The following is a 24,432-nucleotide window of genomic DNA, read 5'->3' as shown; positions in this document are numbered from 1 at the left end:
AGTTTAACCCAGTCCACCCCACTCTAATCCAGTCCATCTCAGTTTAAACTTGTCCACCCCCGTTTAATCCAGTCCAGCTCAGGTTACCCAGTCCAGACCAGTTTAACCCAGTCCAGAACCGTTCAATCCATCCCAGCCCAGTTTAACCCAGTACAGCCATATTTAATACACTCCAGCTCAATATAATCCAGAACAGCCCAGTTTAACCCAGTCCAGCCCAGTTTAATCCAGTCCAGCCCAGTTTAGTTCAGTCTAGCCCAGTTTAATCCAGTCCAGCCCAGTTTAGTTCAGTCTAGCCCAGTTTAATCCAGTCCAGCCCAGTTTAATCCAGTCCAGCCCAGTTTAGTCCAGTCCAGCCCAGCCCAGTTTAGCCCAACGGGATGGAATTCCCTTTTTTCCAGTACTTTCTAAGGCACAAGTGAGGGAACTCCAGCTTCTGCCCGAAGGGAGCCGAGAGGAGCCGATCGGAGCCGAAGCCTCCCGAAGGGGGCGGAGCCGAAGGGAGCCGAGCCGAGCCGAAGCCACCCGAAAGGGGCGGTGCCGAAGGGAGCCGAGCGCATCCGAAGCCACCCGAAGAGGTCGGAGCCGCCCGAAGGGACCCGAGAGGCTCCGAGGGGGTTCGAGAGGAGCCGATGCCTCCCTTTGACCTTCCATTAAGCCCCATTATAACCCCCGTTACTCCCCATTAACCCCCATTCCCCCCATTGACCTCCCATTGCCCCCATTACCCTCCCATTCCCCCCCATTAACTCCCTATTACTCCGCATTGCCCCCTCCGGTGTCCCCTAAGGCCCCCCCATTGCTCCGGTGCTCTCGCAGGGCAGAGGCCGCTGTGGGGCACCAGCTCCGAGCGCTCCCAATGGCGCTGGTGGGGAAAGTGGCGGCGGTGACAGCGGCCACCGATGGGTGAGTGCCCCATAGGGACCCATAGAGCCCCATAGGAACCCATAGACACCCGTAGGGACCCATAGAGCCCCATACGTACCCATAGGGACCCATAGGAACCCATAGAACCTCGTAGGGATCCATAAGATCCCATAGAGCCCAATAGGGACCCATAGAGACAGCATAGGTACCCATAGGGACCCATAGGAACCCATAGAGACCCATAGGGACCCATAAGGACCCATAGAGACCCCATAGGTACCCCTAGGGACGCATAGAGACCCGTAAGAACCCATAGAGTCCAGTAGATACCCATAAGGACCCATCGTGCCCCATAGAGCCCCATAGGAATCCATAGAGCCCCATAGTGCCCCATAAGGACCCACAGAGCCCCACAGGAACCCACAGAGACCCATAGTAACCCATAGGGACCCATAGCACCCCATAGAGACCCCACAGCGCCCCATAGAGACCCACAGAGACCCCGTAGAGCCCATAGAGACCCCACAGAGCCCCATAGCACCCCATAGAGACCCATAGAGTCCATAGAGACCCATAGACACCCACAGACACCCACAGAGCCTCAGAGACCCCATAGAGCCCAGAGACCCATAGAGCCCCATATCGACCCCACAGAGCCCCTAGAGACCCCACAGACCCCCATAGAGCCCCACAGATCCCCATAGAGACCCCATAGACCCCCATAGAGCTCATTTAGACCCATAGAGACACAGACCCCATAGAGACCCCATAGAGCCCCATAGCTCCCCATAGAGCCCCATAGCACCCCATAGAGACCCCATAGAACCCCTAGAGACCCACAGACCCCCATAGAGCCCCATAGATCCCCATAGAGACCCCACAGAGCCCATATAGACCCATAGACACAGAGCCCATAGAGACCCCATAGAGCCCCATAGCACCCCATAGAGCCCCATAGAGCCCATAGATACCCATAGAGCCCCGTAGCGCCCGTAGAGACCCATAGAGACTCATAGGACCCATAGAGCCCCATGGGTCCCCATTGCTCCCCTGGCAGCATCGGGCTAGCGGTGGCAGCGGCGCTAGGCGGGGCCGGCGCCCACGTGGTGCTGAGCTCGCGCCGGGCGGATCACGTGGAGGCAGCGCTGGCGCGTCTGCGGGCGCTGGGGCTGGAGCACGTGACCGGCTGTGTGTGTCACGTGGGGCGGCCCCAGGACCGGCAGGCGCTGGTGCAGAAGGTGAGCGCTGTCAATTGGGGCGGGGGGCACTTGTGGGTCCCAGCCCCACACTTATGGGTCCAGACCAACACACTCCTCCCCCCCCCCCCGCCCATCCCCACAGGCTCTGGACACTTATGGGGGCATCGACATCCTGGTGTCCAACGCGGCCACGAACCCCATCATGGGCAGCACCCTGGAGGCTGAGGAGGAGGCGTGGGATAAGGTGCGACCCAGAGATTCTGCCCCATAGATCTGCCCTATAGATCCTGCCCTATCGATCCTGCCCCTTATATATCTGCCCTATAGAACTTGCCCTGTTGATCCTGCCCCTTATATCTGCCCTATAGATCCTTCCCCATAGATCCTGCCCTTTAGATCTGACCCATAGATCTGGCCCCATAGATCTTCCAGGTGAACGTGACCGCAGCAGCCATGTTGATCCGCCTCGTGGTGCCCCACATGGAGAAAAGGGGGTGAGGGCGGTGGGGCTTGGGGAGGAGGGGTTGGGGTCAAGCCTTGGCCACGCCCACCCCACTGTGGCTCCTCCCTCATCCCCCCAGGGGAGGCTCCATTGTGGTGGTGTCCTCGCTGGCCGGGTACATGCCCTTCCCGGTGAGCTGTGGGGAGCTATGGGGCTGGCTATGGGGTGTCTATGGGGGGGGCTATGGGGTGGTGATGGAGCAGGCTATGGGGTGAGATCTATGGGGTTGGACCCATGACATGTGGCCTATCAGTGGGATCCATGGGGCAGGATTTATGGGGCTTGGGGGGGGGGCATGGGGTGTCTCTGGGGAGGGCTGTAGGGCGGTGATGGAGCAGGCTATGGGGTGTGTATGGGGTGAGATTTATGGGGTTGGACCCACAGCACAGTCCCCAATGAGTGGGATCCATGGGGCAGGATCTATGGGGCAGGACCTATGGGGCGGGCTCCATCCGTGCTGCACCCCATGGCTGCGCCATGGCTCAGCCATGCTGTCAGCCGATTGGCCGCAGCGCTGAGCAGCTGCCAGCTGATTGGCCGCAGCTCAGTGACGTCGCTGTGGGACAGGCGCTTGGGCCCTATAGCGTGAGCAAGGCGGCGCTGCTGGGGCTGGTGAAGGCGCTGGGCCCGGAGCTGCGGCCCCACGGCATCCGCATCAATGGGGTGGCCCCAGGGCTGATCCGCACCCGCTTCAGCAGGGCCGTGAGTGACCTGGGGGGCACTGTGGGTGTCTATGGGGGGATATGGGGTGTCTATGGGGTGTCTGTTGGTCTCGTTTCTATGGGGTCTCTATGGGTTTCTGTGGGTTTCTGTGTGTCTCTATGGGTCCCTATGGGGTCTGTATGGGTCTCTGTGGGTTTCTATGGCTCTCTGTGGGGTCCCTATGGGTCTCTATGGGGTCTCTATGGGTTCCTATGGATCTCTATGGGTCTCTATGGCAGCTCTGGGAGGACGAGTCCATGCAGAAGCGCGTGATGGAAGCCATGGGCATCGACAGGTGGGTGCCATCATGACCCTCTCCCCCCCATGACATGACACCCCCACCTCCCCTCATCACGTGACCCCCGCAGGCTGGGCTCCCCGGAGGACGTGGCCGGGATCGTGACCTTCCTGTGTTCTCCCGCCGCCGCTTACATCACCGGGGAGACCGTGGTGGTGGCGGGCGGCGCGGCCTCCCGCCTCTAAGGGGCGCTGCAGGGCTCTATGGCGCTCCGCGGAGCACCTATGGAGACCCGGCAGCTGGTGGGTCACATGGGGTCAACTTGGGGAGCAAGATGGCAGCCTCCACCGGGGGCGGCCATATTGGGGATGTGCGCATTGGGGGCTGGACTGGGTCAGCAACGTGGTGGCAGCCATCTTGGATGGGCCGCGCTCCCTTATAAGGGTTAATGATGGTTTTGAGTATGCAAATGAGATGCAGATGTGTTTTAATGTGGGGCTCAGCGCCGTCAATGGAAACCTATAGGGGAAACAAAGGGGGGTGTCAGTGACCCATAAGTGCTGCCTCTATGGGGCAGGCAGCCCCAGGGCATGTTGGGATGGGGTTAGGGTTAGGACTCACCCTTCCTTCTCCTCTTCCCATTGGCTGCCTTCTTCCTCTTCTTGGCGGGCAGCGCCTCCTGACTGGGTGGCTCCCAGAGGGTGGCTGAGGCCCCGAAGTGGGTGAAGGCGGCCAAGGCTCCACCCCCCAATGACGTCACGCACTGAAGGCGCTGCCGTGCAGCCTGGGCCTGGTGGCTCTCGCTCAGGCGCAGGAGCAGCGACTCCTCCAGGTGGGTCCTGACCCACACGGAGTCCCATAGGGACCCATGGAGACCCATAGAGACACATAAGAACTCAGACCCCATAGAGACCCCACAGAGACCCATAGGAACCCGTAGACACCCATAGGGACCAATAAAGACCCCATAGAGCCCCACAGAGACCCATAGAAACCAGAGACCCATAGAGACCCACAGGGACCCATAGAAACGTATACAGACCCAACAGAGAGCCATTAGGACCCCACAGAGACCCATAGGGATCCCATGGACACCCATAGAGCCCCATAACGACTCCATAGTCCGACTGAGCCCCCATAGAGCCCCATAGTGACCCCAGACAACCCCACAGCGACCCCATAGGGACAGAGACCACATCACACCCCCCCTAAGTGACTCCTAGAGACCCGTAAGTGGCCACCTCCTGCCCCACAAGTGCTCCCCCCCCACAGCCCCATAACTCCCCCCTCCAGCCCCATAGCGCCCCATAACCCCCCCCCAGCACCCACCTCTCCACATCGCCCCTGTGGGGCCGCTGGCCACCTGCCCTCTGGCTGCCCCACAGCTCCTGGGGGGCATCACCGAGCTCGTCCCGCAGCTCCCGCAGCACGGAGCTGCTGAGGGCCTGATGCTGCGCCACCTCCTGCGCCCGCTGCTCCTGCCCCACGGAATCTATGGGGCGCAGGCACCTGTCAGCACTTTCATTGAGCTCTGTGGGGGCCAGGAGGTGTGGGGCAGGCCCTGGACTCACCATACTGCATGGGGATGATGTGGGACGGGACATAGCAGAGCCCGCCCCTAAGCCAGGCGCCTTCAGTGGGGCTGCTTCAGGTTCCTATGGGGCAGAGGAGGCATGAGCTGCCCCATAGTGCACCCACAACCACCCATAGCAGCCTGTGCTGCCCCACAGCTCACCTCGTCCAGGTTGTAGGGCTCCGGATGGAAGGCCAAGGGGTGCTCAGCTCCTATGGGGCAGTCACGTGTTATCTATGGGGTGGCAGAACCCTGTAGGGAGCACTTATGGGGCAAGGCTCACTTGGGGCCCCCGTCATGGCCGCCCACAGCACCTTCCCCACTTGGTACTTGAGGCGGTGCTCGATGGGGCGCAGCTTCTCCAGGACCTGTGGGGCAGCCCCATAGAGCCCAGCCCCATAGCTCTGCCCCCCCACACCCCTTATACCAACCCCATAGAGCCCCCAGCCACACAGATAAGCCCCCAGCCCCATAGAACCCCCCCCCCCAGCCCCCATTGGAACTCCCCTGCGGCCGCTATGGGGCAGCCCCCCAAACGTGGGGCAGCCTGACCTCACTACACGGGTCTCCAGGAGGCGGGGCAGGGCCGGGAGCCCCCCCAGGGGCCCTCCCGGGCCTTGGCCACCAGCACCAGGCCCAGGTCCTGCAGGTACTGAACCAGCACCTGTGCCTGCAGCTCCAGCAATGACAGCTCTTGTGGGGAGTGAGGGAAACCCCATAGAGACCCCATAGGGACCCCATGGAGACTCCTAGAGAGCCCCACAGAGACCCCATAGAGCCCCATGGAGATCCATAGAGCTCCTTAGAGTCCCATAGAGACCCCATAGAGAGCTCACAGAGACCACATAGAAACCCCACAGAGAGACCCAGAGACCCCATAGACCTACACAGAGCCCCATAAACACCCATAGCACCTCATACACACCCCATCTGACCCACATAATCCCCTTTATCATCTTCCATGACCCACATATACCCCCATAGAACCCCTGTAAGGCCCCACCAGCCCCATATAACCCACCCCAGGCCCCCCATATCCCCCCATAGAACACCAACAACCCCCCATAAGCCCTCCTCAGCCCCACATAACCCCCCCACAGGACCCGTGTAGTGCCCATATCCCCCTCCTAAGGCCCATATATTCTCTTCTTAGACCCCTATAGACCCCCACAGCACCCCCTTAACCCCCCTCCCCGCACCCTCATTGCCCCACACAGTACCCCTTAAGACCCCCATATATCCCTATAGCCAACCCATATATCCCTAAAGCCAACCCATATCGCCCCATAGCACAACCATATCACCCCATAGGACCCCCATATTGCCCCATAGCACCCTGAGGAGGGCAAATGTGGGTCTAGGGGTGCAAATGGGGGTCTAACGGGGATAAAGGAGGGCCTAAGGTGGGGGTAAATGTGGGTCTAAGAGGGGAAAATGGGGGTCTAAGGGGGGGTAAATGTGGGTCTGAGGGGGGTAAATGTGGGTCTGAGGGGGGTAAATGTGGGTCTAAGGGGGTAAATGTGGGAGCAGAGCCTCCTCCACCACCACGCTCGCCAGCGCCATCTTGGAATGAAAAATGGCGGCGCCTCAGGTGCGGCCGTTACCACGGCAACGCGGGCGCAATGAGGGGTGAGGGCATGAGTCGGCAAGAGGGAGGGCCCGGGCTCAATACGGAGGAATGGCGGGTACACAATGGTGCCTCAACAATATGGCCGCCCCAGGTGCCGTACTTCAAGATGGCGCCTCACCAATATGGCCGCTGCCACGTGCCATACTCAAGATGGCACCTGTTCAGTGGCCCCCAGCGGCACCCCACCAATATGGCCGCCCCCGTCTCCCACTTTCAACATGGCAGAGCAGAGCCGCACTCCCGATGGCGCAGGCAATGAAGTACTCCCACCAAGATGCCTCCCACCGCCTCCCCTTATGTCTCCTTCTCCTGCACCTCCCTCTTCGTGTCCCCCACGGCCGCCCTAGGGCGGCGGGCGGTGCAAGGCTGGAAGCGCCAGACCTGCGGGGCCGGAGGGAGGGAGGAGGAGGAAGAGCCCAAGATGGCACCGCCCTCACACCCCCACCCCCCCTTTCCCACTGCTTTATGCCGTAAAAGTGATGCGCTTCCCTCTTTTCCATTGCTTTGTGAGGTAAATGTGTTGGAATTCCCTCTTTCCCAGTACTTTCTAAGGCAAAAGTGAGGGAATACCGGCTTTTGCCGGAAGGGAGCCGAGCGGAGCCGAAGCAGCCCAAAGCAAACAGAGCCGCCTGAAGGGAACCGAGGGGAGCTGCCCGAAAGGAACCAGGGCAGAGCCGAAGCTACCCGAAGGGGGCGGACCCGACTGAAGGGAGCCAAGTGAAGCCGAAGCCACCCGAATGGGGCGGAGCGGCTCTGAGGGACCCAAGGGGGTCCCTGAGGAGCCGACACTTCCCATTGCCCTCCTATTACCCTCCATTGCCTCCCATTATCCCCCATTACTGGGCAAAGCTTGACATGGCATGGAACGGCACGGCTCGGCACTGCTCCGCACGGGGGAGAGCTGAGGAACCGGGGCACCAAGGGGGTCTGGGGCAGTTCAGCAGGGAAAGGGGGGGAGTCGCGGCGGGGAGTTACTTGAAGTAGTTCTGCAAACCTAGTTTTAACAGTCCTTGCAAGGTCTGTATTTATCAGGAGGTGATGGAATACTTTTTTTTTTTTCTCACGCAGTGTGTAATATGCATGATTTTACTGAGCTACAACAAAGCTTTGAATTATTCTGATTTCACCATAAAAGAAGTTGTCCCATACATGCTGTCACAGTGATTTGTCAGGGATGAAGGTCTTGTATGCACATAAAATCTCTAACTATCAAAGCGATGACTGTTTGCTTAAGGAGTATGTGCAGCTACCCATGTGTTTGCGGTAGTGTGGCAAGTATCCTTTGGTACTTAAGTACTCCACAGCAGTAGAGCGGAGAGTCTCAAACCACTTCTTAAGGGTCCTGAGTTATGTAGAGCTCCTCAGTAATTCAGATAGGAAAAGAAGTCTGTCTTTCAAGGAACTGATTTTGGACTCAAATGTACTGTGTTATTTCTCCCATCTCTAAACCGCCTGCAGTTCAGCTATGTTAGTTGCGTTAAATTCCTACTCCTCTTTAAAAGGAAAGTAAGGGGGAGGCAAGGAATGATCGTCCAGTCATTACTGCCTTACTCCAGTGAGGTTCCACACACTTGGACTTTTAGGTGGGAAAGCAAAGAGTGAGAAGAGTGCCAGTGGCACTGCTACGGAGCTCACAATATGCAGAAGAGTCCCAGCAGCAGCTTTCTGTCCTGGCTCTTCAACTGTGGGAGCGGAGGTCGGATGTTCGTGCTGTGTGCACTGTGCTGCAGGATGGGCAGAAGCAGATGCTGGAGGGGTTGCACGTAGTTGGACTTTTCGGTGGGAAAGCGAGGAGCGACAGCAATGCTGGTGAGAGGCTGCAGGATATGTGCAATGGTGAGTAGGTGCAGCACTCTGCTGGCTGGGGATGGTAGGGCAGGGGACAGAACCTGCTCAGGGTGCTGCCATGCTTTGTCTTGCTCCAGGGAAATGCTTCAGGCTCAGTGGAAAATAGCAGAAGCATTTGGGGCATTCCTGAGCAGCAGATTCGCTGGTCCCAGCTGCTCCTCCTGGACAGGGAAAGAATCAGATGGGGCTGGCATGGGACAGCAGACACTGGTGCTTCACCACTGCTCTCCTTTCTGTAACAGCCATCCGTGACTTGTTGGACAATGCTGACAACTCAGTCTGTTCCCTGGCATTTCAGATGTTGTTGATCCTGGAAACTATACAGCAGCAGCCACCATCAGGATGATCCATCTGAACACTGTGCTGCTGGCTCTGTCATGGCAGGGAGAGAACAAGGTCTCCTGAGGATAACGGCTGCACGTGAACTAAGCTGGAACAACCAGCCCAGTCCCACGGCATCCTTTGCACCCAGAGAGTGATGAGCAGTCAGCATCATTCCTGGCTTCTACTGCTGCCTGCAGAACAGCTCATCCTTCAGCACACCCTGGCCCCAGTTCTGTTTTACAAGTTTACCCCTTCTTTGCTTTCCCTTCAAAAGGAGCCATGTTTGTTTAGCCCTTGTGCAAATTTTTCTTTTGGGAGGCAGAGGGCAAATGGGAAATGGCAGATACCATCAGCCAGGCACTGGGACCAGTGTGTACCAGGGTCCCCACACCCGTCTTCCCAAGGGCTGGGAGGAGGCAGGGCATCAAATGCCCAGCAGCAGAGCTCCTCACCAACACTGACCAGCAGCTCCCTGCCTCTGGGACCAATCCCAGACCGTCTCCCTGAGGAACCTCTGCTCTGCCAGCAAGCAGCTGCCACTTCAGCAGGGAGAGGAGGCAACAGGCTGAGTCCCAGGATGGCAGGGATGTGCTGGCACCCTGCTTGTTCCAGCAGCAGCAGCACCGATGAACCTGCCGGGTTCCAGTCCCTCCTGTCACCTACACAGAGATTGTTTTGAAGGACAGCAGCCTTTATTATTTTATTATTTTTAAGGACATCTTTAGCCTGACAGCTTTCTCTCCAGTGCCAGTGGAGTTTCTCTCAGGCACCCAGAGGCTGTCACAGCAGCAGGTTATTGCCTGGTCCAGACCTACCCTGTTAGCACAGAGGTAAGGCTTTGGCAAGAAACCAACAATGCTTTAATGTTCTCCTTGTCTTCCTGTAAAGCCCTGCTGCACTTTACAGAGGAGCTGATCCTGGGCAGAACTGTCTTTCACAGGCAATTCCTGCTTGCCATGAGCTCACTCCATCCCAGGAGCCCAGACCAGCTCAGTATAGGATCAGCCCAAGGTATCACTTTCTCTGCCCCTTCTGGGCTCCCTCAAGGTTTCTCAGGAGCTCACTAGATTAGTGAGGTATGGGTTTGTCTTTCGTGACTCCACACTGGCAGTCTCTAATCACTCCCATGCCTGGAAGTTTGCAGCACAGCAGTTGAGAATAGTGTCACTTCTCAGGACAGATCTGTCCCAGTTCCATTTAATCTCTGCCCTCATTTTCTTGGCTTTGCAGCACTGAAGCACAGCCCTCAGGGAGGCTGAGTGTGAACAGAGTTGCTTTAGCATTCCTGGGCTATTTATCTTTGGTGTGCTAACCTTAAAGGTGCATTGGAGTGGAAGTGGGGATAAAGACTCCCTGGGTGCCTGCCCTCTCATAGCCCCACAGTAGCTGCAGTGAAGGGTGTGCTTTTTAATGTCAGTTATAATAAAATATTTTTACAGAGCCCAAAAAATTCAAAATAGTGCAAAACATCTCACTGTCATGCATCCATGGTAGCCGCCGCCAGCAGTGCCGCACACAGTGGAACAGACACACAGGCATCAGTGACACATGTGCTTCAGGAGCAGAATTTGTTGGTTCAATCACATGCCAAACAGGACAGGTTGGGAAGGGAGCAAAGGGCCAGGGGCACCATGGTTGGGGGGGCACAGGGCTGAGCCCCAACCTCACTGTGTGGGAGTGGTGGTTAGAAAAGGGCTGTAAACACTGAAGAATAACGAGAGAGGAAAGCTAACCCTTTGGTCCCAGGCAAACCCTATAGAAAAAGGACCACAGGGGCCAGTCAGTGTACCCTGTTTTGGAATGGAGAGGGACTTGAGAGAGATATATTGACTTGTGGAGTCATCAGGCCTCTGTCTTTCCCAGTACTTAGAGCCAGCTGGGGTGGGCCATCCCCAACACTGCGCATCCCAACCTCCCAGGCACTTGCACAAGACACACACACACCCCCCACATATCACACAGAAATGGTGGTTAATGGTAAATTGAGAGGCAAGGGGTCCTCTGGGCTGGGGATGGGAAGGGTCTTTCTTGCGCCAAGGAGGTCTCATGAGCACTGCTGCACTGCACAGGCATGGCTGGCCCCCACTGGCCAGAGCAAAGGGAGATGGGTTCCTGTACTCCAGCACTTCCAGCCCTTGCCCCCAAGCCCTGGCACCCTGGGGGCGGCAGTGGGCAGCCCATGGTGGGGCAAGGCAGGGAAGACAGGATATGGGCTGGAGGCTAATCCCTGATGCTCTTGGCCCCAGTGGTGCCACTGCCACCCAGGAGGGGACCCTGTGCAGGGTATGTGGGGGCTGCACCCACCAACCCAACAGCCCCAATAGCCCTTCCAGGTACAGAACATGGCCAGCTGCCAGTGTATGTACAGCGATTTACATATGTACAGGGTGCTCAGTGGGTGGGAGCCTCCCTGTCCCCCAGGGTGCCTGAAGATGCTTGAGGGACTGGGACAAGGGGCCGTTGTGCTTTGCCAGCAACTCATCAATACCCCCACGGGTGGGATAAGACACCCCTCCCACCTTCACTTCCAGCTCTTTCCTTTCATTGCCTGATGAGGTCTGGGTAGGACAGGGTAGGGTCAGGGATGGGCCACTACGGTTTCTCCATTTCAGGCACCCAAGTCTGGATCCCACCTTTCCCTGCAGCCCCACCAGACCCAGCACCTTCCCACTGGGGTGGGGTGGTGGCATGGCCATGCTCTGCATCACTGCCACTCAGTCTGGCTGAGGGAAGGATGGCGTGGGTCTGTCACTGCAGCCACACCAGCCCCCCTCACCAACACAGGGAAGGAGACTCCTCTTGTGGCCACTCTTATGGCTTATACATGGCTGGAGGACGGTGTAGAGAAGGGGCCAGGAGTGGGGAGAGAGGGCTGGGGAAACGACAAGGGTTTAATTGCTGCCCTCCTCAGCTGAGCGTGTATCTGACTTGAGCTTGACAAACTCCTTGGCCACCTCATCATTGTTGCGCTGGGAGAGGATGCGGAGGACAGTGAGGCCAGTGTCATCCATGTGGATGCGGCGGCCCAGGGGCAGCCAGCAGGCGCAGCCAGGTCGCTGCAGGATATCGCGGAGCTGCAGGACAGCGATGCCCACCGTCCGGTCCTCACGGGCAAAGCAGTAATCTTTCACACACACCTGCAGTTCATAGCACTCGGGGCCAGTCTCCACACCCAGCGTGCTGCAGGAGGGCAAAGGACAAGCACTCATCACAGTGGGTCATACTCCAAGGTCCCCCGGTTCTGCCACAGGACACCTGGGTGCTACCTCCCCACTCTTTTTTTTTTTTTTCCCCTTTCCTCAATCCATGCTTTTACCAATGAGAAAACATCTAAAATATCCCAAACTCCCTGGCAAGACCCCACCATGGGGCAGATGCATCACCCAGCCCAGCCCCACATCCCAAGCTGTGCAGCATCACTCACAACTGGAAGCTCTCATTGTACTTGGGGGCCCAGCTGTTGTTCTTGGATTTGGTGGCAAATTTCCTCTTCTTGTCACTGAGGTGGGGCCCAATGATGTTGACCTCAATGAAGGGACGGAAGATGCCCGATGTCTGCCATTTGAGGTCATTCGCAGCCACCACTGCAAAGAGGGAGCATATGAGCCTCATAGAGCACTGCCAGATCCAAGCATCCCAGCTAGCAGAACCCACCTTTGACAGTGACTTTGTGTTCACCAGTGCCTGGGTGGGTGAAGAGCTCCACATGGATGGACACCTCCCCAACAGGGTCATCCACACCAGAGCCTGCATGGCAAAGGGAGGTGACATGAGTGCTCATTCCTGCTGTGTCCCTGATGTCCACCACCAACCCCACTGGAGGAGGCAGGTCACCCACCAAGGGCAGCAGCACTTGGCCGAATGTGGCTTCTGCTAAAGAGTTATGAGGAGAGCAGCATATGTGAAGCAACTGTCATGGATGGCTGGGGCTGGCACCAGGCAGGGCTGGGGGCATGGCAGGACATACCCAGTACCAGGCTGGCTCTCTGTCATGCCACCCCACATCAGCACGACCCAGTGAGCCCCCACTTGCCCAGGCAGGGGCTGAGGTGTCTGGGTGGGATGGGGCAGGGGACAGTAGCCCTGCTCCGCCTCCTATAAGCACAGGGCAGGGGGTGCTGTCAGTGGTCCATGCATGGATGTGAGTATGAGCCAGCACTGGGCAGAAGAGACCTGACCTGGCCACTGTGCCAGAAGGCAGCCATGGCCCTGCCAGGGTTCAAGGCTGACCTGCCCCCTCCTATATCCCCTCTATCCCTGGGGAATTCAGGTGACGTGTGATCAACAGCCCAGCACACTCCCTCCCCTCCAGGAGCCATGCATGCACTCATGGGTGAAGGAGGGGGTGCAAGACAGAGGGACAGGGTCTGTGTGTCAGATGGGACCAAGGAGATCAAACTGAGCCCAGCGGAAAGCTCCCAGGGTAGAAATAACAGTGGGAAAAAGGACGCATCCCCATGTGTCACCTCATGGCCCCCAGCACAACGATGCCAGGCCATGTGGGGTGGTGATGGCACGTTTTCCTCTCCATCCACCCTCATCAAAGCCTGGCACCCCATCCCTACAGGCAGTACCGCATGCTGAGCTGAGATGAAGCTGATGGCAGCTGAGGACGGGGTGTCTGGGTACAGGAGGCAAAGCATGGGGTGCAGTCCTGGCCCCTCTGGGTGCCACGGAGGCCAAGCAGGGCCCATGGAGCTGGGCTCATTCCTCACACCCTGGAGCAGGCGGGCAGAGCTCACCGGAGCAAGGCTAGTAATGGTCCTTCTGGCAGCAGCGTGGAGGGGATAGGGGACATGGGCATGGCTTCCCCTGGGGCCACATGTCCCAGCTTGCATGGAGGTCAGGACAGGTTCCCACCCCCAGGCAGCAGCACTGGGGACAATGCAAGGTGCCCAGACCTAACCTAGTATGGGGCAGGGTTTGTCAATATAGCTGAGCACAGCTCCTCCAAATTCATCTCGAAACAGCCATGGGAGTGGGAGTCTGTGGGGAGAGGGCTCCAGCTCTGGCCACAGGAAGGGCACCCAAGGCTGGCAATGCTGGGATGAGGCTCGCGGCCACCCCAGCCCACAGTGCTGGGACTATTACTAGCCCAGGCCGGTGGCAGGCGGGTGCAGGGGCGGGCAAGCAGCACACATACCCTTCTCAGGATAAATTTCTTCACTAAGGGTAAACCTAATACCTTTCCCACCATGGACTAGTGGGAAGGAGAGAGAATGAGACAGAGACACAGCACAGAGTAGATGAAGAGAGAAGGAAGGAGACAAGGGGGGGGGGGGATGGGATCAGTAAAAGAGAAGGGGAGAAAACAGAGAGAAAGAGATCAGATCTCACAGACAGATGAACAGCTGAGCATCTGGATCACACTGCAGCGACACAGAAGTACCGGGCACTACCCGGCTCTAAGCCCAGGGGGTCCTGGGGTCAGGCTGCAATTAGGCATGCTGGCACCAACCAAACCCAAGGCCACCCCACCAACACAGCTGGCACAGGAGGCACAGACAGGACAGTTGTCCTTTGCAAGGAAACGCACAGACAGCAAATGCATGTCCCGCTCCCCAAGGACACAGACAAGCCTGGCTGGGACACTATACAGCAGCCCATGACTGCAACAGAGTATATCTGTCCCCTCCTCAAGCAGCCAAGGGACAAAATAAAGAGCAGCATTTAGAGAGGAGGTCCTGCCCCAGAGGGTGCCCAGCACATGGCTGTGTGGCAGGGGCAGCGCCTGGCATCCTGGACAGATCCCAAATCATGGGGCATGTGAGGCACCCAGCATGCCCAGGACAGGCTCTGGCACAGCATCTGTTTGGCCAAGATGTCAGCTACAAGGCAGCACTGGACCAGAGGTGTCTGTACTGGGTGACAGGGACCAGAGGGTGATCTCCCCCACCCACAGGCCCCATTTCTGTGACAGCCTAGCCATGCCTTGGCCCTGGGGACGCACTGTTGTTGCTGGTGGGGAACTTGGAGGTACCAGGCTGCTTTTGAGCACCCATGGTCCCTCTTCACCTGCAAACCATGGGAGCAAGAAGCTCTTCCCTCCCTGTGTATCCCTCCCACCCCTCCATGAGACTAGCTGGGGCCCCCAACCCCACTGTGACATAGGGACAACCAACCACATGCACAGGGAGAGGGGGCCTGGGTCGGAGGGCCAGGGCAGTGCATCCTACCCTGCGAAGCCTGGGTCTGCACAAAGGTTTTGATGAGGAGGTCAGTAGCCTGTGTGTAGAGGGACAGGGCATAGCGCAGCGACTGCAAGTCGGGGCTCTTCTCCAGGAATGTCTTCTTCAGCCCCACACCACCGGCATGGAAGTATTGCTGGAGGAGGGAGAATGGCCTTGGGGCCCTCAGCAGCTCTGCTAGAGCTCTTCCAGTGCCCTTCTAGGGCTAAAGCCCTCAGGGACACTCCTATGTTCCCCAGAATACCCTTACCTTGATGGTGTCCAGTGCCAGCTCCACCACTGCACATTGTTTCGGGGTCAGACTCTTGGCTTCCTCCCGCACCATGTGGTCCTACAGTACATGAATCCTGCTTTCAGTATGGAACCAGGGCCCCATTCCCCTTGCCCCAAACATGCCAAAAAACGAGTACTGGTGGAGTCCTTGCAACACTGCCAGCCTTAGCACAGAGAGAAGAACAGGTTGCCTGCTCCCAGCCCACCCTCCCAGCCCTCACCTTCAGCTTGGAGAGCTGCCCCAGCTCCTTGGCTGCATTGAAAATCATCTGTGTGCCCTGCAGAGAACAGAGACAGGAACAGCCCCAGTAAGTGGCCAAGCTGGGGGTGCCATGGCCAGACTGGCACATGGCGCCAGGAGCTTGCCGCAGCTCTGGAGGCTCCCCCAGGCTCCAGGGGGATGGAGTAACGCTCCCCAGAGAACCCCAGGGGCTACTGGGCATGGTGATGTGAGTGTGCACCCCAGCCACTGAGTTCTCACTACATGTGGGTGGCTTGAGACCTGGGGACCCCAGGGCAGGACATCGTTGTGGCATCAGGGACCTCACACCCTGCTCAGCACAAGTAGCTTGGCCCAAGGGTCCCATCCTGCTCCTTGTGGTGCCCAAGCACCTACTTCTGCATCCAAAAAAGCCCAGCACGGCACATCACTGGCATCGCTTGGACAGTTGTACAACACTGGGGAGCGGAGAATGAATGCAGGGGGACAGTGGGCATGGGGAGGATGCGACATGATCCCCCTGTACCCCAGTGCTGGCAGCCAAGCCAAACACGCCCCTGCTACCCAGACCCCTGCCCAGTCCCAACCCCAGGGATGTTCCCCAGCCCCTGTTCACCCCAGACACATGGCAGATGAGAGCCCCTGGCTACCTTCATCTGCCCTGTGCCACGCCACCCCCATTCCATGGGGCCCACTGGCATAGCTCCTAGGGACGCAGCCCCATGGCACAGGCAGATCCTGCTCACTTCCCTGGTCTACTGCCTGCTCACTGGGCTGAGCACAAGTTCCCCTTCTCAAGCCCTCCAATGTGCAACATGCAACTGGATAAGCACAGGCCCTGTGGGGCAGAGCCAGTGATTCCCACCTCCTTCCCCCAGCACCTGTAGCTCCAGTCCTTCCCAACCCCCAGCATCTATCTCACTAGCCATTACCTTCTGCAGGGGTCTGGTTCCCCCCATGCTCTTACTCTGTACCCCCTCCCACTAACCCTTTGTGTCCTTCTCACTCCCGAGGTACTGTCCCATTCACTTGCTGCCCCCATCTCCCACAGTTGGTGAACAGGCTGGGAGCTGTGGACACTGGTGGCTCCCAGACAGAGCACAATGGAATACTGCACTGAGCTGGGACCCCCACACACCCCACAGCACATGGAACAAGGGACAGGGAGGAGGCAAGAGGAGGGACCAGAGCCAAGTGGGGAGCAGAAGAGCCATGTCCTTACTTCAGTGTGACTGGGCAGCTTCACCCTGCTCTGGAAGAGAACAGCAACGGACAGTTACTGGTGGCCCCAGCAGCAGCCAGCCACAGGTCCAGGCCCCCCACAGTCCCCAGCCCTGTGGGCTCTTGCCCAGAACAGCTCCTCTGGCTGTGCCCAGGTCTCCACTGCTTGCAGGTGTGAACTCGTTCAGCACCAGTTCACATCTGCAAAGGCTCAGCCCCACATACTTGCAGCTGAGCCTGTGATGAGCAAGCCATGATGGGTTCAGCAGGATTAAGGATACTTCCTGAGTGGGGCAGGCCTGTTCCCCACCTTGTTTGGGGCTGGGGAAATAGCTGGTGGAAGGAAGCAGCTTGCACAGCACTATCAACAAACTGGGGCAGGACCCAGTATCACCTATGAGAGGATGAGGCATTGCCCAGACAGATGCCAGCGTGGCTCTTCCTGAGGTGTGAGTTTTGGGAGCATGCAGCCCTCAGGGCTGTGCTGGGCCCCCAGCCCAGCAGTGGGGAGCACCCAGAGGGAGAGCCCATGTGGCTGGAGAAAGCCCTTTCAGCACGTTTTGGGGCTCAGTGAGCCTTCTTGAGCCCCCCCTAGCATCAGGAGGGAGCACGCTCAGAGGTCCAGGGGACCTCAGCAGCCCCATGGCCTCCAGTGTGCCCTGCACACGCCCAGCATTCCAGGGGTGACCTCTTCCTGTGCCTCCAGGGGTGGGACAGGTTTGTGGCTGGGATGCCCCATGCTTGGGTACTGTGTCCCCATGCTGTTCTAGACAGGCACTGGGAGGGGTGCTGAGCAATGTGGGGCTGCCTGGGGATGGGTAACACCCCACATACCCACCCACAGGGGCTCAACACAACACGACACCTGCTCCCTACCCCAGGCGACACAGAAACAGGTTACTGCGCCCATCCTGCACACAGGCAGCCTGTCCCAGGCAACACAGCACACCTCCACAGGCCACGCAGGCAATGGCACATCCAAACAGCACAACAGAGGAAGCACGGACAAGTCTGGGCCTCCACAACAGGTGGGTGTGGGGCCACGAGTGTGGCCACGGGGCAATGACACATATGGAGCCCACAGCTATTTACCTTCTCTGTCCCCTTGCCATGTTTTCTCAAGAGCGTGCCCTGTAGAAGCAGACATCAGAGGTTGAGTGGTGGGGTGGGGAGACAGAATGGGATGGGACACAGGGAGAGAAGGACAAGGCTGGGCATATGGGGTGACCACGAGCTGGTGGCAAAGACATCGGTGAGCTCCTCAAGGACAGTTAACAGCCAGTGGGGAAATGGTCCCTCTTGAGGGTGCTAAGCCCATGGTGGACTGGCCCCCACTGGGATACAAATTAGTGGAGGACTGATCTGCACTGGGATGCTGGGTCAGTGGGGCACGGGTGTCTCTTCTATGCTTGGGCAACTGGTTCTCACTGGAACACACAATGTCACACTGATGGGGAACCATTTCCCACATAGGGATGCTGGGCTTATGGTAGCTGGTTCCTGCTGAGATATAAGGGATGCTGAGCACACTGGGGACTGGTCCTTGGTGAGAAATAGGAGGCAGAAGCCAGGTGGCACTGTGTATGGGAAGCCCCTGGTGCCCCCACATTCCCCTACAACACTAGGGGGGAGACGGGGGGGGGCAGCTGTACTTGAGTTTCACACGTGGTGTTCTGGTCCGTGCAGTACTGGGCCCTACAACAACCCCACACTGACCCAGGCCAAGAGAAACTGTAAAATGGGGTAGCAGTGCCATGTGGAGGGTTCCTAATCAGCCTCTCAGGACCCTGTACCCTGAGTGAGCTGACACCATCCTAGTCCCCTGATAGTCTCAGCAAAGCTGAGCCCATGGGGTCCCTGCGGGGCCAAGGGGAGGCTCAGCCCAGACTGACCCAGGGTCTCTCCAAATGCTGCTTTTGGAAAGAAATGGTGTTGCGGGACGGAACAGTAATTTGTTCCCACAGGGATTGGCACCAGCACCCAACCACCAGAACCCACACTACTGCTCCTCACAAAGGTGCCCGTGGTCAAAGCAGGGGTGGGAGCAGGATTGGGGGTGGATGTGGCCCTTCCTTTGCCCCACAGGGCATAAGCCCTTGGCCACAGACTGAGCAGAAGAGGACAAAAGGAAACTTCTCAGTCAAAGCCATGCAGGGACTCAGCAGGAATGCCAAGAAGGGAACCCAGGAGTCCAGCCGCCCAGTGCTGTATCCTGGGCAAGGAAAAGGTCCCACAACTCATGCCAGAAACTTGGGCCACCACTGAACAACAGGACCAGGGACTGTTGTGTCCCAGGGAGGTGGTCCTCTCCATAGGCCACTGTCTTCAACCTTTACGATAGCCACCCCCCAGCCAGAGCCTCAAGTAGAAACTCAGGCAAGAGTAGAAGCTCAGGAAGAGCAACCCCGACTGCCAGGCACACACCACTCCCCCTGCTCATGTCTCCAGTGGCCTCAGCATGAAACAAGACAGGATCAGCCTGGATTTGACTGTCCCTGATTACATGGAACTGCCCCATCCCCATGCTCACCCACACCACCACTAACCCTTGCACTTTCTCTTGCACTTCCCCACATCCAGCTCCCTTGAATCTCTCCAGGACCTTTCTTTCCACCCCCCAACCCAGGCAAATGCCTGCCAGGAGCCAGTGCCAAGCAGGCAGCACAAGGATGGGGACCACAGAGGTGGGCCATGTTGGGAGCCAAAGGAGGGTGTGGACAGGGTGCGGGCAGCCACACGAGACAGGAACTGGCAGGGCCAGGACCGACACACAGCAGACAGACAGACAGACAGACAGAGAGCTGCCGTACTTACAATCATCTGCCATTGAGAGGCAAGCGGAGCAATTGGAGAGAACAACCACGGCATGAGTGTCGGTCCCTTCCTCCATCCTCCCCAGCCCTGGCTGCCCCCCGATCCCCACCACGCAAGAGGAACAGCAGAGCCAGGGGCGTACACCATCTGACATGCCACAGCACTCAGCATCCATGCCCTGCCACCAGCATCACTGGTCTCCACAGCCCCAAGGTGGCCCCATCCCAACCTGCCAACTCCATCCGTACTGTGTCAGGGGGACTGAGCTCCAGGGACCCGGTGAACCCCCCTCGACACTCAGCTCTGACACGTAGCCCCAAGTCACCAGCCATAGGGACCAGACCCTTCCAAGGACTGCCTCCCCACAGGAAAATACATGTCCATGCCACCTCCTCTGCCCTCAGCACAGGGCTCACTGCCTCCAGAAAATGTCATAGTCACACATGGCCATGAAGGGACAGGGACTGCGATGGCAACTGGAGTGGCACCAGTGTTCCTGGTAGATTTGGCCAGCTTTGGCCAAGGGGATGTCACTCTGGCCAGGAGTGATGCAGGGTTGACCTGAGCCAGGCTCTGGGCTGTGACAAGGTGCCAGTAAGGTGGTACCATTGAGGGCTGACATGTCACCAATGTGCTGTCCATTACCGACACAGTGTAAGGATTCTCACAGCCCCAGGAAAGTGACACAGCGGATGGTGGTTCCGGGGACTCTAAGTAAGAGCCTGAGCCCAACTTTGTGACAGTGACAGAAGCTGCTGTCAGTGACAAGGATGAATATATAGTTGGCTCAGAGCCCTCAGTGTTACCATTCCCTTCCTGACCCTAAGTGAAGAGCTTCCCCAGGAAGCTTCAGGGTACATGACTACATGCAAGGGAGGATACACACAGCAATGTGATACAGAGACCTGAAGCCTGCAGGCAACCTCCCTTTGAGGAGGGACCAGCAGGACTTTACTCAGGTTCCTAGAAACTGTTCAGCCTATGAGGAAGGAATAGTTCAGTCCTGCTGAAGGGACATGACCCCTCATCCCCACATTACCCCCATCCCTGTAGAGCCAATCCCTGCTCTGCAGGCAACTCCAGCCCCACCACAAAGATGTGGTGACTCCCCACACTCCGAGAGCCTCCTGATCCACCTCCTGGCACAGGGACCATGTTCACAGCCAGCACTGATGGGCACATCTTGGGATGTTGCCTAGCTCAGAGGGAAGAGTGGAAAGGAAAGGACCAGTGCCCTCTTGGTGCCATGATGGAGAAAGCAGGAAGGTCCTTTGGCAAAGGCAGCCAAGAGCATGCTGGGCTGCACTACAATGACCCTTCTCTCCTCCATTCCTTGCCTGGCCATGAGCTGGGAGTCAGTCTGAGGGGGCTGCCAAAGTCCCCAACCCCCCAGCAGCTAGTGAAGGCACCAGACCAGCAATGTCTCACTCTGGCCCCAATCAGCCATCTTTCTCAGCTCCAGGGTCCCCCGTCCCTGGTCCCCCTCCTTGTCTCACTCACCGTCTGATCAGTAAGTGGGGGCAGGACAATAGTCTTCTCCATTGTGTTCATAACCAGCTTCCAGAGCTCCTTTAGCACACGCTTCAGCACTGTCTTCTCACAGATCTTGGCAAAGAGCGTCAGGCTGCAGAGAGCGGACAGGGCTGAAAGTCCCAGAATGGCACCTCTGGTGTCACCCCCTTCCCGGTCATCCTGACCCTGCAGGTTCTCCAGACCTTGGGAGCAAGTCAGGAGCATCAGGAAGGGTGGGGGGTCCCTACTGGCCCCTACACTCACTTGCTGTCCAGGAGGTCCATGATGGGCTGCAGGACATTGTCAGCATCCTGTGCAACACTGCTGCAGGTGCTGGCAGGGACGTTGCCAGTGCCCTTCACCTGGCCCAGGATGTCGCCCATCTGCTTCACACACTCTTCAATGTGTGGCTGGAAACTGGGGACCGCAACACCCAGGCAGCTCAGCATCCCTACGGCCATGCCCAGGACCTGCTTGGCCAAGCAAAGTACCCAGCCTGGCCCCAGCCACAGCTCCTGGACCCCTAAACCTCTCCTTGACCCACTGCCCATACCCTCTCGCCTGGGGGTACCTGGTGGCAAAGATTCGGCTCAGCTCATCCAGGACATTGTTGAGTTTCACCTGCAGCTCCTTAAGGATATCACTGGCTTCTGTGTCCAGCTGAAAGAGGGACATGTTGAAGAAGCTATCAGAGCCCCTGACCCAGTCCACAGGGGGGTCTCTGCACCCTAAATGCACCTGTGGGCAGGGTGAAGCCCATCCATCATCTGACATGGTGGGATGCCGTGATCCCATACAGGAGTGAGGAGCCAGGAAAAGGTCTGCTTCTGGGGAGAGGGGACAGATCCAGCCTCACCATAGGGCTCCCTCCCAAAGACCCTGATACACACCTCCTTCCCACCCATGGCTTCAAACATCTTCTCGAGCTGGACACGGAGCTGCTGGATGTTGTTCATCAGGATGCAGGGCTGGAGGGGATACGTAGAGGGGAGTCAGCACCAACAGATGTGGCCGGAACAGCTGCTCACCATGCCAAGTCCCTCCCACCCTGTACTGGGGTACACAAGAGCAGTCATGGTATGAAGCTCTGCCTGCTAGCATTTCATGGACTGACATCATGCAGAGACCAAGGACAGGACCTCCTTCATGGGTACCAGCTTTGGAGCTGAGGTGGTGGTTGGGGTCACCATGCGTGGACAGTCCTGCCTGGTAGCACCAGGCAGGTAGCAAGCAGAAGGGAGATACATCACCACTTTCTCCTTCTCCTTGGAGCAGTATGAAGCAAAATCCTTGGAGATGATCTCAGCATACTGGAGTAGAACATTGCTGATGGTCTGCAGCCAATAAGGCAGGAACAAAGACACCCAGACATCAGGAACAAGGAGGAAGGATGGAGAAAGGGAGACCGTAAGTCCCACAGCAGTGAAACAATGCAATGCCTGGATACACCCTGCAACCCCTAGACCCTTTGGCCCCATAGATGCACCAGGAGCTGCATGAGCACAGCCCCTATAAAACAGATCCAGCACTTCTAGTGTCCATAGACAGCTCCATCATCCACACAGCTACGAAAGCACCAGCCATCAAGCCTACGTCCAACCCCACCCTACACTGCAGTGAGCCAGTGCATTTAATCTAAATTAATTAATCAATTAACTCATTAATTATCTTCTGTGCTAGCAAACATGGGAGGGCCACAGGGTCTGTTGATGGCATATTTGCTTGAGCATCACCATTAGAGGTGGCACAACCTGTGCTGTATGCTGCTGCCCACAGCAGGATGGGAGGTGGCAAAGAGAGCCCAGAAGCCCTGTGCCAGGGCTGGACTCGAGGTCCCAAGTGCGCCACTGGCCTGGCAGCTGCCCACCTTGGCAAACCGTCGCATGTAGTGCCCAACAATCTGGGGATCAGGGCACTCAAGTTTCTTGATGATCTCAAAGCTCTGGTTGAGCTGGGAGAAGACGTCCACCACGGAGCAAGAGAAGAGCGCGTGCTCTGATGTCTGCTGGAACTGGGGGAGCAAGAGGCTGTGTCAGCAGGAGGCGAGAAGGGAGACATTGGCCCTGGCTAGGTCACACTGGGTATTGAGGGACAAGCCCCTCATCCACCCCCAGCTGCAGTTCTTGTGCCCACTGACAGTCCTGTTCATACCCCATCCTTCTTGTCCCGCTCCAGTGCTCCGTGCAGGAAATCCCGCGACACCTCTTCATTCTCATCCAGCCACTGGATAACAAAGGGCTCAAACCAGCTGGAAGAGAGATCAGTAGAGGCTCAGTGAGACCAGTAGCCCCCAGGGCACAAGCACCCTTCCCCTGCCCCCCGAGGGCTACACTCACGCAGGGTACTCAGGCACACGGCTTTTGAAGGAGGGCAGCTCGGTGACATACTCATTGTAAAGCCACTTCACCTTGAAGTGCAGGTTCATGTAATCCGCGCTCTTGCACAGGCGGTGCTTGTCGTGCTCTGCACAGAGAAGGTGAGTGCCATGGGAAGGGGTTTTGCTTCAAGCCCCAAACCACGGCAAGGGAGGACACATTTGCCCCAGAAGCAGGGCTGGGTATGCCAGGGTGATGAGGTGAAGATGGAAGTGCTCCTTGGTGGGGTTTAAACTAGGCATTGTGTTGATGAGGGGGTGAAATGGGTTTGCCCAGGGAACAGGTGAGGTGGGAGCAGAGTGCAGCTCCTGCCTGGTTCCTGGCTCCGTACCCAGGTAAGAGTGAGATGTGGTAGGACTCACCCTCCATCGCATACTTCATATCCTGAGCGAAGAGGTTCCACATCACCTCAGCACTGATCTTCCCCACATTCAGTTCTTGGGGGAACCTGGGGCAAGGGGACAGTGTGGACACAGGGTGGACCAGTCCTTCGCTTTGAAGATACATCCCCACACACCTCCCACCTTCCTTGGTTTCCCAACTGTAGAACAGATGTTACAACCCATTTCAAAAGACTAAAGCCACCATTGCCACCATGTGGGCATCCCCCCAGGTGTAATGCAGGGTCCCCTTTCCTGGCACCTACTCACTGGTTCAGGCAGGGTGTGTAGGAATTCTTGTCTTCCTCGATAATGGAGACTATCAGGGTGATGAGCTTGGACCAGAAGTCTAAGTTTTTGATGCTGGGGCCCTGTTCCTCAGGGGGCACTTCGCCTTTCTTAGTCTGGAGTGATGGGGACACAGCAGAGGCTCTGGTCACCCCACCCATGGGGCTTGATTTTGTGGCAGGGCTAACAAGGAGGCAGGAGGGCTCCAGGAACATCCTGGAGGCCCTCATGTAGGCCACCCTTGTTTGCCTCCAGTCTCAGCCCCACAGCAGTGGGCC

General features: G+C 57.7%; 2 protein-coding genes across 18 annotated transcripts in view; one reads left to right on the top strand and one right to left on the bottom strand.

Moving 5' to 3' along the window:
* Positions 1 to 859: 859 nt before the first annotated feature.
* Positions 860 to 3,768, top strand: LOC133276116 (dehydrogenase/reductase SDR family member 4-like). Its single transcript, XM_061466639.1, has 8 exons — positions 860 to 906; positions 1,925 to 2,105; positions 2,209 to 2,310; positions 2,490 to 2,560; positions 2,648 to 2,699; positions 3,136 to 3,270; positions 3,510 to 3,565; positions 3,639 to 3,768. The coding sequence occupies exons 1-8, from the start codon at positions 860 to 862 to the stop codon at positions 3,751 to 3,753; spliced, it is 759 nt and encodes a 252-aa protein (XP_061322623.1). The 3' UTR covers positions 3,754 to 3,768.
* A 6,502-nt stretch (positions 3,769 to 10,270) lies between these two features.
* The window catches only part of UNC13A (unc-13 homolog A), a 33,690-nt gene continuing 19,528 nt past the window's right edge, over positions 10,271 to 24,432 (bottom strand). For 6 of the 17 annotated variants that reach the window (XM_061467024.1, XM_061467014.1, XM_061467016.1 and 3 more), the window contains 19 exons: positions 24,137 to 24,270; positions 23,849 to 23,934; positions 23,448 to 23,574; positions 23,263 to 23,359; positions 22,979 to 23,122; positions 22,362 to 22,445; positions 22,002 to 22,079; positions 21,683 to 21,771; positions 21,376 to 21,528; positions 21,100 to 21,223; positions 17,878 to 17,916; positions 16,787 to 16,816; positions 15,566 to 15,622; positions 15,322 to 15,402; positions 15,060 to 15,207; positions 14,027 to 14,083; positions 12,538 to 12,630; positions 12,308 to 12,467; positions 10,271 to 12,063 (listed from right to left, as the gene is read on the bottom strand). In XM_061467024.1, coding sequence (XP_061323008.1) covers positions 11,775 to 12,063; positions 12,308 to 12,467; positions 12,538 to 12,630; positions 14,027 to 14,083; positions 15,060 to 15,207; positions 15,322 to 15,402; positions 15,566 to 15,622; positions 16,787 to 16,816; positions 17,878 to 17,916; positions 21,100 to 21,223; positions 21,376 to 21,528; positions 21,683 to 21,771; positions 22,002 to 22,079; positions 22,362 to 22,445; positions 22,979 to 23,122; positions 23,263 to 23,359; positions 23,448 to 23,574; positions 23,849 to 23,934; positions 24,137 to 24,270 — 2,070 coding nt within the window. In that variant the 3' untranslated portion in view covers positions 10,271 to 11,774. The remainder of the gene's footprint in view (positions 12,064 to 12,307; positions 12,468 to 12,537; positions 12,631 to 14,026; positions 14,084 to 15,059; positions 15,208 to 15,321; positions 15,403 to 15,565; positions 15,623 to 16,786; positions 16,817 to 17,877; positions 17,917 to 21,099; positions 21,224 to 21,375; positions 21,529 to 21,682; positions 21,772 to 22,001; positions 22,080 to 22,361; positions 22,446 to 22,978; positions 23,123 to 23,262; positions 23,360 to 23,447; positions 23,575 to 23,848; positions 23,935 to 24,136; positions 24,271 to 24,432) is intronic. The other 11 variants (XM_061467028.1, XM_061467029.1, XM_061467019.1 and 8 more) reach the window with 4 other exon arrangements.

Source organism: Pezoporus flaviventris, unplaced genomic scaffold (assembly GCF_033815535.1).
Source record: "Pezoporus flaviventris isolate CSIRO_AGI_PZ_B2104156 unplaced genomic scaffold, CSIRO_AGI_Pfla_v1 ptg000043l, whole genome shotgun sequence".
In the NCBI taxonomy this organism is placed as follows: Eukaryota; Metazoa; Chordata; class Aves; order Psittaciformes; family Psittacidae; genus Pezoporus; species Pezoporus flaviventris.
Note: the sequence above shows the minus strand (reverse complement) of the source record. Positions and strands in the feature narration are given on the sequence as shown.